The sequence below is a fragment of the Vicugna pacos genome, chromosome 12 (assembly GCF_048564905.1).
Source record: "Vicugna pacos chromosome 12, VicPac4, whole genome shotgun sequence".
NCBI lineage: Eukaryota > Metazoa > Chordata > Mammalia > Artiodactyla > Camelidae > Vicugna > Vicugna pacos.
This window is the reverse complement of record NC_132998.1, coordinates 39,528,841-39,545,311: the sequence shown is the minus strand read 5'-3', so window position 1 is coordinate 39,545,311 and position 16,471 is coordinate 39,528,841. Positions and strand designations below refer to the sequence as shown.

At 42.2% G+C, this 16,471-nt stretch overlaps 1 protein-coding gene across 7 annotated transcripts in view; it reads right to left on the bottom strand.

Moving 5' to 3' along the window:
- Positions 1–16,471, bottom strand: part of POC1B (POC1 centriolar protein B) — an 84,821-nt gene that overhangs the window by 48,420 nt on the left and 19,930 nt on the right. For 5 of the 7 annotated variants that reach the window (XM_072973259.1, XM_031683283.2, XM_072973260.1 and 2 more), the window contains 2 exons: positions 13,872–14,043; positions 9,516–9,695 (listed from right to left, as the gene is read on the bottom strand). In XM_072973259.1, the coding sequence (XP_072829360.1) occupies positions 9,516–9,695; positions 13,872–14,017 (326 nt within the window). In that variant the 5' untranslated portion in view covers positions 14,018–14,043. The remainder of the gene's footprint in view (positions 1–9,515; positions 9,696–13,871; positions 14,044–16,471) is intronic. The other 2 variants (XM_072973258.1, XM_072973257.1) reach the window with 1 other exon arrangement.

Here is a 16,471-nt window from a genome sequence, read left to right as displayed (position 1 = left end):
CATCACCCAACAAAGTCACAAAATGTTTTGTGTAAGAGAGGTACTTTATCTTTTGTTCATGTTTATTATAATCATGAATTCTGAATATTGCTCCTCTTACCTCACACATAAACATGTTTCCATCTCATTATTTGCACATATCCCTCTTTCAATGGCTACATAGTAATTTAAATTTACTTAACCAGCTTTCTTTACTCGGAAAATTTGGTGATTTCCATTTTCTCATCATTATAAATTATGCTGAAAGCAATATCTTTATATACAAAGTTTTTTCTTTTGAATACAAAAGAGTATTTAGGGTAAATTTACAATTGTAGAATCACTGTAACAAAGACTCCTAAAATGTTTTACAAATTAATTTCTAAAAAGACTATACTAATTTATATTTTGAAAGCATGAATATATCTCAATAGATGAGATACCTTAAAAATATTTCTGTGAATTGAGATGCATGATCCTAACAATAGTTAGTCAAACAGAGGACACAGCTCTTCACCTCTTCTTACAGTAATGGGCACTATCTCTGTGCCACATGGAGTAAGTCTGGGCTCCAGGGACAACTCAAAATAAGCACTGTGCCCAGACAGACATAGAATTTTAATGACTTAAGTCCATGGCACATTTAAAATTCAAATACTAAAGGGAGAAATCACTGCTCTACTGACCCTCTACATTCATTTAAATATACTGTCCACGCATTGGGAGGAAAAGCAGTATCACTTAGACTAGTTTTAATGTTTAGTTGTTTAATTTATCTACAATTTTTGTAAATGTTTGGTGTGCAATAAAGATTCAACTGTATATTTTTCAAAATAGAAATCTAATTATCTTAACTACATACTAAATAGCTACTTAATATTATCTTAACTACATATTAAATAACTATTCATCTACTTCCCCACTGATTGGAAATGCCATCTTTATCAGAAAACATATATGGGGTCTGCATCTAGGCTTTCTACATTCTATTTTCCTAATCCTGTACCATGATCACCATATTTTAATTCCTATAGTTTTATACTGTTTTCTCAGAGGTGGCTGGACAAGTTTCTTCCAATTTTTTCTTATCTTTTCTTGGCTATTTTCCCACATTTAACTCATTCACAATGACTTTTGAAATTGGCTTGTCAATTTCCAGTAAATTCCTCAGGCAAAACTTCCCGTTCTAGATGGGGGGAATAACGATTATCAGACTTACTCCCCAAGCATAAACAATCACACAAGTCAGCAAAATATACAAAGCAACTGCTTTTAGTTACTGGAAAAGAGAAAGCACAGGGTTATGAATCTTAAGAGAGAAAAAACAAGTGAGAAATCCATCCTCGATTTCTACAGAGGAGCATTTTTCAGACCATGGCATAAGGACATAGAGCCCAAGGAAGTAGCTGCAGTCTCACTAGGCAGAGGAAATGGGAGTCAGAATTCAGATCTGCTAAAGGGCTTGGCTGGAATTTTGAAGGCAGGATAGAAGAGAGGAGCTCTGAAGGGCTGAAACTCCCCAAAATTTGCCTATGAGTCCCAATGAGTGGTCAATACAAACCTGCTTATGCACAAGAAAACAAGGCTTGGTAGAGAACGGAGACTGTGAGCTGAACAGAGATTCCTGCGACTACCCAGCACTGAGAGATGTTCAAGCTCTGAACAGATTTGGGTGAGCACTCCAGGCATTCAGCTGAGGCCTCAGAAAGGCCACTAGTACCATACAGCCTAACAATAAAGGCTACTCTAGATCCACCCTAAAAAGTCTAAATCCAACAAAATCTAGCTGGGCCAGGAGAAGTTAATTGTTTGCCAGAACAAAATTCAACATGTTTTAGAAGACAGAGTGATCCATACTCTCATACACTTACCAATGTTTAGGCATACAACAAAAAATTAAAAAACATACAAAGAAGCAAAAAACTTTGACCCAGATTTGCCATAGATGTTGGAATTGGCAGACAAAGACTTTAAAATAGTTATTATAAATATGTTCAAGGATTTAAGGAAAAGATGGGCGTAACGAGCAAGCAAATGGAAAATCTCATCAGAGAAATGGATAAGCTTACAGTAGATTGGACACTGCATGGACAAAAAGCACCAGTGAACTTGAAGACAGGCCAGTAGAAACTATGCAAACTTAAGTACAAAGAGGAAAAAAAGCTTGAGAAAATGAACAAAGCCTCAATAAATGGTGGGACGATATCAAGTGGTCAAACATGAACTTGGAGTTCCAGAAAGAGATGAGAAAAAAATTAGGGTAGAGAAATAATATATGAAGAAAAGACAAAATTTTTCCAAACATGATGAAAATATCAGTCCATAGATCCACACAGTCCAGTGAACCACAAGAAAAATACAGAAAGCCCTGTCTAGGTTCATCATGGTCAAATAACTGAAAACAAAAGATTAATCACTAAAAACAAAAATCCTAGAGCAGGAGAGAAAGAAAACACACATTACATACAGGGGAATATGCTGCTTTCATATAAAAAACACAAACCAGGAATGATGTCTTTAAAGTGCTGAAAGAAGAATTAGCCACTGAAATAAAATTCTACTTCTCAGCAAAAATATCCTCTAAAAAGGATAAACAAAAAGCTGAGAGAACTCATTACCAGGAGCCCTGTAATATTAGAAATAGTAAATGAAGTTTTTTAGGGTGAAGGGAAATGACATGAGATGGAAACCTGGATCTACACAAAGGAATAAAGAGTGCTGGAAAAGGTAAATATGGCCGTAAATATAAAAGCCTTTTTGCTTCTTATTTTCTTTAGAAGAAAATGGTTCCTTTATGTATGTGGCTGCATATCATATGCAGAAGTAAAACTGTCAAGAGGTGGGTAAATAGAGATATATTTTTGTAAATTTTAACATTAGAATTTTTATAAGTTCTAATATTGTATATAGAATGGCATGAAATTAATTCAAGGATAGACTGTGATATGCTAAGAATGCATACTGTAACCTCTAGAGGTTCCCACGAAACAAAAATACAAGACAAAGAGAAAAGCTAAAAAGCCAATAGAGGAGATAATAGGATACTAAGAAACACTCAATTGATCCAAAAGTAGTAAAAAGAAATAAACAAATGAAACAAATAGAAAACAAAGAGTGAGATGGTAGACTTAATCCTAACCATAGGACTAGTTACATAAATTTAAGTGGACTAAGCACTTCAATTAAAAGGCAAAGTTTTTCAGACCCAAGTACTTTAAAACAAAGTTAGCATCTATAGTTAAGTACATAAAATGCATCCAAAGGTTGAGAGTAGTTACCTGGAGCAGCAACCTCAAGCATTATGTGCAGTTGTGTGAATGACTTTGGAACACAGCCTAAAGGTGACTCCAGTATAATCCCTAGGAGCAAAAACTGGAACGTGAGTTCCAGTTAATAGCTGACATTATTTACATTCATGAACTTGTTTAATTTCCAGAATGACTCTATGAGGAAGGTACCCCTTAGTACCCATTTTATAGGGTAGCAGACTAAGGCCCAGAGGAGTTACGTCATATTCTCAGATCACATGCTAGTGAAACTAGTCAATTACACTGCACCACCTGAAAGATACCATGTCAACAGAGAGGTGACCAGCAACTGCCAGAGGCAAGAGCGATCGGCGTGTCTCCAGCCAGCCCAGAGGAGACAGTACCTGACCAGCAGAACCGATCATGCAGTTTCCTTGGCAGGAATGTAATGTGGAGGAGATGGGCCCATTGCACTACCCTAAGCTGAGAAAACTATCCACCAAGATTTTTTGAACAAACTTTCTTGCCTTAGTTCCAGAGCTCACTGAGCCCTGGTTCTGACTTTGTCGGCAGAGGAAGAAGGCTCTGACTGAGGCAGGCAAAAGTGTTCCAGTCCCTCTGAAAGTTAGCGTCGTCATTGTAAATGAGTAAACTGGGATCTGGCTCACGTTTCAGACTCTCTAACACTTATGAAGCCTGACTCCATTCCCCCTGAGCCTTCTCACCTCTGGGTAAAGAGCAAAGGCAGTACTTCAAATCCTTCAGACCTTTGGAAGAAAGTCCTAGGCTAGGATGACCTCATCAAAGTGAAGTTCTCAGGAAGCTGCACAAACACCAATAGCCTGGGCCTGCATGGTCAACTAAGCCCTCTCAGCTCTCTTGGTCTCCAGCTGCAGTAAGATGAGCCAAGAAAAAAGATGGTAACAAATGAGTGAGAAAGAACTCATGTGGTCAAGCGTGTATGTGGGAAGTTGCCAAAAAGATGAAATCCTTATTCATTAAATTTAACCAAATTATTTATCAAAGAACATTCCTCCAGAGGCCTCTGCAGAATTCCACATGAATCACTCATTCCAAACAGTAAGAACACAACTGATCAAAAAAATCCTCAGAACCACAAGGTTCCAGCAAGATGAAGGCATTCCATTAAGACCAGGTGTGTGGAGTAGAAAAACTGTCGATCTGAACAGAGAATAAAACAAAAAAGTAGTGAAGCCACATATTCCCCATGCATAACGTGTGTATAGCAGTTCTGAGTTTGATATTTAAAAATCCACAAAAATGACTCTTTTCTGAAGGAGCCCATGAAAACTCCCACCAAAGCCACCTGCACATTAGAGGTCAACCCTTCATCAATTCATTCAACCCACGTTTTTGCACCATTCCTCTGAGCCTTCCCCACCCTATACTTGATGCCCCGCAGTCTCTCTCTCGCTGTATCTGACTCTGAATTGGACACTCTCCCCTGACACCCACCTTACCAGCTCCCTCACTTCAGTCAACGCCACCTTAGTAGAGCTGGCTCCCCTGGCCGCTGTGTGTAAAAGAGCACCTCCAATCCCTGTCGCTCCATCCTGTTACCCTACAGTATCTTTCTACAGAGCACTTATCACTGGTATATTTGATTACTGCCCGTCTCCCTTTGGTAGAGGGAGCTCCATGAGAGGAGGAATTCTGTCTCATTTGCTTTCTGTGGTACCTACAGAAAGTACAGCAGTCCCTGGCATGGGAAGACACAGTGAATGAAACACTTGTAATTCAAAGTCTAAAGGGAAGAGAGGCCTAAGCTGGCACAGACCTCACTAACAGGGCACTGTGGTGGCAGAAGGGAATCACAGCAGGCTCCGCCTGAAAGAACCGGAAATATTTCTTGAAGGAAGAGATGCAAAGCAGGATGGTGAAGGGAGGGTGGAAGTGGGGGCATCCCAGGCGTGAAGGGAACACACGGAGAGGCACAGAACATACAGAGCATTGCACACTTGGGGAACCTTGCGTAGCTGCAATAAGGTGAATGGTGAACGGGACAAAAGACAAGGTTATAAAAGAAGACAGAGCAGATACGCTGGGACAAGTATGCCTCGGCAGGGAGTCACTGGGTGGTTTTCACCTGAGGAAATGCATAACCAGATCTGCATTCACAAAGGTCTCTTTGGAAGCTGTAGGGGAAAGGGAATAAACACAAATCTGTAGTCATGGAAAACATTTAGTTTATTGCCGAAGTCTCCACAAAGGATAATGAAGCTGAAAACCAAGGCAGTGCTGGGGATGGAGATAAAACAGGGACCATGACTGGATGCAAAGATAACTGCCACTTTCCCAAACTCTGCTTCACCATTATTTCCTTTGGAAAGCGCATTTAAAAAAAAAAAAAGTGAAAGGGAATTTTTTAAGGCTCATCTCTCTCTCTCTCTCTCTCTCTCTCTCTCTCTCTCACACACACACACACACAGACACACACACGCACGCACGCAAATACTTCCAGGTATGGCTACATCCAGAAACCACACCACGTAACTAGACAGCAGTTTCTGTCTTCCGCCTTCACCTTACAGCTCCCCCTCCTCTGAAAGAATCAGCATCTTTCTCAGGTCAGTTCTTTGTGCACGTACACAGAGCAGCACAGGTTTAAATAAGCCCAAAGGTAGCAATCCCACAACAAGAGCCTGCAGTTCCAACAAGACTCACTGGCTCTCATAGGATGGGGGATGCTCGGTTCCGGACGGCAAACCTGAGCTGAGCCTGCGGCTGGACTGGAGATGGGGCACTCTGGAACGTGTAGAGGGACCGTTGGGGAGGGCTGGCTCCTCAGGAACACCTGGGCACTGTTTCCAGAAAATAGGGAATAGATGCCAGGTAGACAGAGCACAAGGTTCCGATTTGCCACCTGCTCCCATCGGACAATGTGCTGCTGCCTCCTCTTCTCCTTCCCTCCCCTCAGTTTGCGGCTTGGAATGTCCCTGTGACTCTTCCTTACACAAGTCTAGGTCAGCGCCCCACCGCACACTTCCTTATCATCATGCGTATCATCTTCCCATGGGACACATCCCTTCATAATTATTCATATCTATTTTTCCATTACATTATACGAGCTCCTTGAGGCTAAGGCTGTCTTTCATTTCCACATACTTAAAACCCAGCACAGATATGTGGCACATATCAGGGGCTGTGATTATTAAAGGAATGTTTTGAAATCCAAAACTTCACATTATTGACGACTTTTCAAACTTTCATAAGTTCTGTCTTACATTAGTGTTACTTTTTTCTTTTTAACGTTTATATTATACACAGAGAATTCAATACAAGGGCAAGGAATAAAGTATCTCCTAGCATTTAGTCCAGGAAAAATTTTCTCTTATCTGAACAACTTGATAGAAATTCTTGTTATTAGAAAATGAAAATGTCAGCCACCATCATTCCATTAATACCCTGGCTGCAAGCCACTCAGGCTGTATCTCCTCATGCCAAATTTGCACTAACCAAGGTGACATGGCCTCTAGATAGCACTGTCTCCCCATTCCCTCCAGTGACTGATGTATACATCGGTATGTCACTTACCATAAACCACTTCAAATTATTTTTGAAAGAAAATAGACATAGGACACTAATAGCTATTATTACTAGTCAGAATGCACATGGCATACTCTGTCTTGATTAGCTAAATCAACATTCGGTGCTTTTGCTTATGTTGAGCTCCCTGATGGACACATCCAGACTTGGCACCTAGTAGGTGGGAGCTAAATGACTCCTCCTGGAGCCGGCCCGGTCACCTGTACGTCTGTTGTCTGGGCCCCATCCACTGGATGACAGAGCTCTGCCTCCTCTTCATATTGACATCGTTTTATATATAAATACAAATGTTTTGACCGGCCTCTTGGGACAGTCACACGTTACTTCCTTGGGTAGGGAAAATTATCAACTTAAGTTACATAATGTATTTAAAAATTAAACAAGAATGAGATATCCAATGACGGTGAAAAGGATGATGGCTAAGATTTATCTAGTGATTATTAAGTGGGTGCTCCAGGCAAATCTGCTCATTTAAAGGCCATGACAACCTAGGTGGCAGGTTACTACTAACATGCTAATTTTACAGGTAAGAAAGCTAGGGTGTGAGAAGTTAGGTAACTTCCCCAAAGGTCACACAGCTAGTAAGTGGCGGGGCTGGGATCTGAACCTATATATTTAGGTTCCACGTCTGTGCTCGTAACCACACAGATACATGGCACGTACAGAAATAATACTGAGATGGCTGGAGTCAAAAGTAGCTGAGACCCTGAGAAGAAAAAAACCACTGACTAAAAGTATGACCTTCTGTTTATCTTCTTTTATTCTTCTTAGACTCATTAGCACAAATTATAATCAGCCCCTCCTGAGCGATAACGTCCCACCGAGAACATAACAAGGGTAAGAGCACAACAAAGGCGAGCTGTCAGGCTAGACAGAGCTGGGCTCATACCCCCGCCCAACACATGCCAGCTGGGGACACCCAGCGTGCTATGTCACACAGTGGGCACAAAGCCAGGTTACCGCAGGGTCCACAGTGTCCCCCCAGTGACTACCTCTGTGCCCGCCCCCTTCCTGTGAGAACTGTCTTCTCTCTCCACCACCAGAGCACATGGTTGGTGTGGCCCCTCCTCCCCAGCCAGGGCAGCTGGTCTCCGTTGGGTGCCTGGATGAACTTGGACAATCACAGCATCTCACTCCTGGTGAAGGGACGGACACAGGGTCCTGGCTGAGTCAGAGTCACCCCTAGTACTTCTCTAACTGGAGCTGGGAGCAGCGTCCCCTCTCCAGTCACAAAGCTGTGAGGATGTCAGCCCAGAGTTGGTGGTGACCTCACACCATGGTATCTGAAAGACTGAAGCTGGCATTTGGGAAAGGGAGAGAGAGAGAGAGAGAGAGAGACGACAGCACTGGAGCCCAGGTTCTCGTCTCTCCTTCCCAACTCCAAGGCTGTGAACACATCACCAACTAGCCCCCTTAAGAAGTGGACAAGAATTTCTTTGGGCTTTTAATCCCATTCACCTAGATGAGCTCTAACTCTTGAAACTCAGTTTTCTCATCTGCAAAATGGAGAAATTAAAACAACAGCCCTTCCCTCCCAGGCCGGCTCTGATGGTGAAATGAGATACACAGTCTTAGGGACTGAGGGCCCCAGGGCTGTTTGCTGACATTCCTGACACCTGTCCTAACAGACTGCTGCCGAAGATTACGAAGTCATTCCTGGTTCTTCTCTTTCCTGTCACGTCCAACATGACAAGTACTTCTGGCTATAACTTCAAACTACAGCTGACTCTTGAGCAACATAGGGCCTTGGGGCGGCGACCTTCTGTAAAGTCAAAATCCACATGTAATCAAAATCTGTCTGGCCTCTGAAGCCGAGGTTCCTCCATATTTGCGGTTCTGCATCCACAGACGTAACCAACTTTGGTTCGTGTAGCACACTGGTATTTACTACTGAGAAATCCACGTGTAGGTGGACCCTTGCAGTTCCAACCTGTGTTGTTCAAGGGTCAACCGTATAGATTATCTAAAATCCAACCACTTCTTGGAATCTCCAGGGCCACCACTCCGGACCAAACCCGGATGAGAACTACTGCAATGGCCCCTCACAGCACCTCCTGGCTTCTGCCCTGACTTTTGACAGGCTGTTCTCCACCAGCAGTCAAAGCGATCTCACTAAAATGTAAATCGGAGACATGAACACGGTCCAGTGCATCTCATCACTCAGCATGTCCATCACGGCTGTTCCTTTCCCCTGCCTCCCCCTGCTCTCTGCCACCCCAGCCTTCTCGCTTGTCCTCACACAGCCACCAGGCTCCCACTTCAGGCCTTTTACTCCTGTTCACTCTATGCAGGACTCTTCTTTCCCAAACAGCTTCAAGCCTCACTCCCTGCCCTCCTCGGGTCTCTGCTCAAAGGCCACCCTCTGTGTGAGCAGTCGCTGAACACCCTGTTTAATCCAGCAGATGCCTTCCCAGCCAGCTCCGTTTTTCTCCACAGCACTTACCACCATCTGACCTACCATCTCTAATTGCTTATTTGTTTATCATCATGCTTTCCTCTCTAGAACATAAGCGTCATTTGAGAGCAGCGGGTTTTGACTGTTTTGTTTACTACTATTCCTGCCACGTAGCAGGCACACAATAAATATTTGCTGAAAGAATAAATGAATGAATGGATGAACGAATAATTTTGCCCTCAGTCTCCTTTTCTGGGGGTTGAGTGGTAAAACATGGACTTTGCAGGAAAAAATGTCGGAACCATAGTGTGAGACTTGGCACTTACTTGGCGCAGCGCACCCAGTGTGTATGTCGGTACAAGGAATACAGGAAGCGCTGGCGATACATGTTCCATACTTTGATGGATTTGTCTTCGGAAGCTGTAGCTAGAAACTGGCCATCAGCTGAAAAGTCCACACTTCGAACTGGAGCTGTGTGAGCTTTAAATTCAGAGGACTTCCCTCTCCTGGAAATAAACAGTTTGATATTTATAGCATTGGATTTGATTATAATCAATATCTAATCAGTATACATACTTTGAAACATAAAATAGCTTAACTCTTCTAAAAACTGACCAAAGTGTGAAAAGGCTGTGTTGTACTGTATTCCTCATCAATGCTGTTTCAAGCTGGTTTTGTTAATTAAAGTCACAGCTGACACTTAATAAGAGAGACCCTGGTGGTCCTCACCCTAAAATGCATTTGCTGATTTTGTTTTAATTGGAAGCTAGGGAAATAATCTTTTGAACACATCTCTAACATGCATTTTAAGTTGTTCCTCTAGAGACAGCAACATACGGCCTAAAGAACCTGCAACCTAGAAAAGCTAAGATTCACTAAATGAAGAGCTCTAAGGCAGTGTTTTCAAACTGGGGTCATGTGAAGTTGTGTGGACTGGCATTCTGGGTTGGGAAGGAGATGCCCCCTATGTTATTTGCCTCCACACAGAATGTCCCTCAGAGATCTGACTTTCCTGTTTTCACCCACCAGGAATGGGAACTGAGACCCCTGGGGTGTAACTAAGGCCTCACTTACCCCTAGGCTCGATCTTACATTCACAGATAAAACAAGATAAATGGTAATAACATACTTCAGTACTCAACACCTTGAATTTTCAGATCCATTTTTTTGTATCTGGGAAAAAGAGAATAGTGAAAAAAAAATGCTGGAGAAAACACTGTGTGGTGTCTAAGGAGAAGCAACAGGGAAAATGTTGAAACAGTTGGGGACAGGCTGAGACACACCACTCCGCGTCAACGTTCCCAAGTCCCGCGGCGCTTTCACTTTATACTGCATTCAGACCGAGCCAGTTTTCCATTCAGAGAGTCATATTCACACAGGTGACGCCTTATGGGGAAAATCACCAGTACTGTTTGAAAAAGATCAGGCAGCAGAATTTGCAGAAGCCTGCAAGTTACCCTCAGCTCCTCCTCCCCAACATCCAACAGGTCAGCAAACCTACTCAGCCACAGAGATACTGCTACGGGCTCCTAGACATCTTCTGAATTCCTCCTCTTCTTTCTACCCCAGCTATGCTTGCACTAAAACATATACAACCTCAATATCCTTCACCTAGATTACAGCAAAAGCCTCTTAACTGGTCTCCCTGCTCTAATCTTTTATCCCCCTCCAGTCACCTACATACTGCATTTATAACCTTGCTAACTGTGTAATTTCAAGCGTGTCAATCCCAGTGTAAACATGTCACAGGCTGCTCTCCAAGGAAAACTACAACGCCCAAGCTCTTTGGCGAGACATCCTGCCACCGCACTGAACTTTGCACATTTACAACAGTCACGGTGCTTCAAATACACCTGTGGCTTAGTACTTACTCCTTCTTAGCCTGACTATGCCCCCTACTCCCAAAGCCCCCTCGACTAACCCAGAGTCTTCACCGTCCCTCTCTGCTACATCTATTTTGCTTATTACATTGTACAGTACTTTTTTAAAAAAAATAGACCTGTTTCTCTCCTATAAAGCAGTAATTTTTTTTGAAGACAATGATTTACTCATCCCTAAAAGACTATCATTTAGCACAATGCCAGGTATATAAAGAGAGCTCAATACATTTTTGCTGAATTCTGCTGGGAAAAGTTAATACTTAAATGTTCTTCCATCCAACCTGGCTTACCCTTCCAGTGGTCTGTAGAAAGCAGAGGAGACTGTTACAAATCTCCACCACCTGTTATATATGATATTACACTAGGGACAACTAAAATCAGTATTTTTTTAAAACATAGGAGTGAGTATTCAGGGACTAGTTCAGGGAGGTTTCAAGGGAAAGTTCTGTGAATAGAATTCACTAGATGCCTGATTTTAAGCATGAAGTCTAGAGAAGATAAAGAGAAGGCTTGGCACCTGCTTTGACCAGGAAGCCAAGAGACAGTCAGTATCACGAAGATCTGCCCTGATCTCAGTGCTGCCCTCCATGCTCCAGGAGGCAATCCTGTTTGCCTTCTTTCTGAAAGCCCCTCCTCCACCTAGAGACTGCCGGATCCGGATCCGGTCTCAACAGGAAGCATTTAAGAAACCAAGATAAGACTGCCTCATGTTCATTGTGCTGGTGCTTAGCAGATTTCCAGTTCCTCACCCTGCCTTAACTTTCTGCCTCCCACACAATGAACTGCCCTTTCTGCCTGAATTCTCCTGACTGCCCACTGTGGTGAGCACCAGGCCACACCTGCTTCCCACCTGGCTCCCACTCCTTTCCTAGCCTGCCAGTCACCAGCCGTGGTATGCATTCACCTGCAATTCCCGTCATCCCTGTGCACACACCACCACTCCCCTACCACAGGATGTGGAATCCACCGACTGCCCCTCCCTTTGAATCTCTGCAGGTGGTGTCACTTACTTTGACCAACAGGGTGTGGCAGAAGGGACACTGTGCAAGTTTCAGGTCCAGCCTTTATTAGAAGTCTAGCAGTTACGGCTTTTACCGTCCTAGATCTAGCTGCCATGCTATAAGGAAATCCTGCTGCTAACGGAGAAAGGGCACATGGAAAACCAAGGCATCCCAGCAACAGCCAGCACCACGGCTGCAGGCCTGTGAGTGAGGCACTGGACCTGCCAGCCCGGCTGCCAGCTTTATGGGGCTGCGTGAGGAATAACCAACACCAACAGGGCAGAGGAAACCCACAAAACTGAGAAATGCTAGTTATTTTACTAAGCTACTAAGTTCTGGGGACTGTTACACAGCGACAGACAACTGATTCGTCAGTCTCCTTCTCATCGCCATGATCCACTACTGCCCTGGCCCCACCATGATGCTTTAGGAAGAGGAACCACAGACAGCGACACAAGCCTAACTGCTGCACTTTAACTGGCCGGTACACTTCAATAATTCAGTGTACTTTTAGCTTATCTACCCTTAGACAGGCTATTCACCGAGATTTCCTTGAATTAGTAACAGGAGACTGAGGCATGCTGTGCTGAAAACGGTAAACCACTGGTCCTAAATGCCCAAGGTTAAGGATCTTAGAAAATGCCTTCCCTTACAATTCCCTCTACATTGCCCTCTGCACTGTCATGATAACATGTCGCAGCTCCTCAATCGCTTTTGCTACCTCGAGATAATGTTCAGATTTCTCAGCACGGAGTTTCCCTTGGGTAGTGGCAGGGGAAGAAGTGTCCACTGGCAGGAAAGTGCCCTGGGAACTTTCATTCACTCAGGAGGGCTTCGGCCTGTTCAGTCATGTGCCACAAAGCAAGTCCTGCCACTGTAGAGTGAAGGAAAATGCTTGTTTCTTAATCTCTGAAGTCTTCATGGGGGGAAATTATATGACATGCGGGATTTGTTCTAAAAACATGTACTCCAGGAAAAAAAGAATGGGGGTAGAGGAGGAACAGACAAAACAAAGTTGACAGAACACTGGTAACTGCTGGATCTGGTTGATGGGTATGGTGGGGAGGGAGCTGCCAAGCTATCCATTCCACTTTCATGTATGTTTGAAAATGTATATAATTAAGAATTTAAAAACTTTAAAAAAAATCATGGCTCAATAATTGCTTAAAATAGATGGGCTACCAGCTGGGGTTTGAAAAGACTCTTACAGAGAGCTTTGTTAGGATAGGATAGGACCATACACAAATGCCATGGGGTTCATACATTTGTCAGAAATGTTCTTTAACAAGAAAATTCTGGAGGCCAAAAGTGAATGATACGCATCTAAGAATTCTGGCACAGGGGTTTTTAAAGGTTTAAAGAGGTTCAAAGTCCCCTAGAGGATCCACGAATGGGCAATAGTAGGTTAATAAACTGTAAATATTTGGTTCTACAGACCAATGTGTGTCTCTGGGGAGAAGATCGAAAGCTTGTATCAGGTTTATGAAGGGGTTGATAACCATCACCCTTCCTAAACTTGCTCCCCCCCCCCCAGAAAAACGCCTTAAGACATATTAGGCATATTTCCACAGTTAGAAATAGTTTCCAAATAGAAGACATAACTATTGAGTTAAAGATAAGGACAAAAATGTTATGAAAGTGTGACTTTATGAGAAGGGCAGTACACCTCGGTTGTGACTAAGTATGAGCAGGTAACTGGGGGGTTAGGCATTCCAAGAAGGGCATAAGGAACAGCCAGTCTCCAGTTTTCCCTCTCATTCCTAAATTCAGAGCATGTTAGATGTTTCTTTGTTCCTCTTACTTATCAGGAATCCAGAGTCTAACAGTTCTGTCTCTTGAAGCAGATGCCAGTAAGTTTCCAAGCGGAGAAAACTGCACGCTGGTTACAACATCCTTGTGACCCACGTATCTGAAAGCTCTAGCTTGCGGCTTGAAATTCCATAGCATGAGAAACGTATCCCAAGAACCAGTAGCTATCAAGAAACAGAAGAACAAAACCACTGTGTGTTAAAAAGCAAAGTAGGCATGTCTCATTACAATGGGCAGCATATCTAATAACCAGACATCCAGGCAACAGAGGGGCTGGGGGTTGTAAGGCTGACAGGTAATGGCAGAAATATTTGTAAAAGAAACCCAAAGCCACATCACTAATATGTAAGCCTCGCTGCGTCCTACGTAGTCACACAGCAGGATTACTGGCTCCTGTTTTGGTTAGAACTCGGTGACTATTCACTAGAAGAAGATAGCACAATATAACAGAGACATAGGACTGGGAGTCAGTTCTGTCTCTCACGGTGACTGGGAAAGCAACTTACCCTCTGTGTCATACGGACGGAATGCTCTTCCTAAGAGGGCTAAATGACATGACTTTAAAAAACTGTGTATGTGGACACCATTTCACAGTTCCAGAACAGTCATAATAACAGTATAAAGAACAGTAATATACTCATTACCAGACCCACCTGTTGTTACTATTTTGTGCTGTTCAGTTTATAATTTACTCCCGTGCCCACTCTCTCTTTCTACACACATACACAATTTTTTTTTCCCAGAACCATTTGGGGGTAAGTAAATACATCATCATGGCACCTTTATTCCTGAACACTTAAGTGTATTTTTCTAGATAAGAATAAAGATATTCTCTTACATAACAGTATCACAATAATCAACTTCAGAAAGTTTATCACTGGCAATTCTTTAATCTACTGTTTTCTAATCTTGTTAATTGACCCAGTAATGTCTTTTATAGCTAGATAAAATGATCTTAAAGACTCTTTTTGCTCTGCTATGACATTCTACAATTAAGAAAAGAATCATGTGATTCAGACATCAGCTTAAGGCTTTAAGAAAAGGAAAACAAATGGAACCAGTGGTGGAAATAAATGCCTTGGACAAAGAATAAAGAAACAAATAAAAGATGGATCTAACTCTTGCCCCCAAAATAAATTTTATATATCCATGTAGCCCCAAAACAGCCCCAATGATAGAACCATGTCAATGAGAATCACCAAGTCTAGATCATAGACTATGTAGGAAAAAATACAACTTGATAAACTTGAAATATGATTAGTGTTACTGATAAGGAAAATATTAAGTCACTGAAAGCCTTTTAAGTTCCTGAGCTATCAATAAAATTCATTTGGACTTAGCCTACACATTGTTTCCATATAAAATATTTAAAGTGAGTTCATAAGCTGTATACTACCCCCTTTTTTTTAAAGTACAAAAAGTTGATGTTCCATTATAGTTATCAAATTATTAAATAAATCATGGTTTGAATTATCTGGGGTTAATGTAGACAAAGTAGGGAATTACCACGTGTATTATACTTAGGACTCTATTTGAGTTCTAAGGAATTACACTGCAAACAAGATCTGCAGGAGGAAATAAGACACAACCTCTTACTCTTAAGGAATTGCAACAGAGTAGGAGATAGTTCATTGTTAAATGTTGTTATATGTTGGATTAATGTTTCAAAGCATATTCTTCCTTTCTGTGGCTTGCCTTTTCACTTGCTTAGTGGTATCTTTCAATGAAAAATATTTCTTGATTTTAGTACAAATTTTCATTCTTGTTCAGAGGACTTTTATATATTATTTATTCTTTTTTTCCTTCCAGTTTTGAGATATACATCATGAAATGACTACCAAAATAGGTCTAGTGAGCATCCATCATCTCTTATTTTTCATTAAAGAAAGAGAAAAAAATGTTTTCCCCATGATGAGAACTCATGATTTACTCTTTTAACAACGTTCATATACAACATACAGCAGTGTTAATTATATTAATCACGTAATTATATTCCTAGTACTTCCAGTGGAATCTTATACTTTTTGACCATATCCTTAATGTTCTTTGGGGTGATTAGTGGTCTTACCGAGGAAGGGGCATTTGAACAAAGAAATGAGGAGTAATCCAGGCTAAGCAGTGAAGAAAGAGCACCCTGGGCAGAAGGAACCCCATGTGCGAGGGCCTGAGACAATGCGCTTGGAAGCCTGAGAAACAGCAAGGAGACCAGCATGTCCAGAGGGGAGGGGAGAAAGAGAACCGTGGAAGCGAGAAGAAAGCAGATGCTGGTAAAGGTAAGGAGCCTTGGTAAGGGGTGTGTGTTTAATTCTAAGCCATTGAAGGACTCTGAGCAGGGGGATCTTGAGATCTTATTTAAGAAAACTGCCACTCTGACAGCGACAAAAGGATGGTTTTTACAAAACATTACGTTGGGTCAACTGGTTATTCTTTCATAAGGGAAAAAAATGTATCTTGACTCCTACACTTTATACTATACACAAAAATAATTACATGCAAATTGCAGATCTAAATGTGATAGGTAACACAATAAGCTTTTAGAAAAGGGCAAAGGAGAGAATCTTCATGGCCTCTGGGGTAGGCAAAGGGATTGCT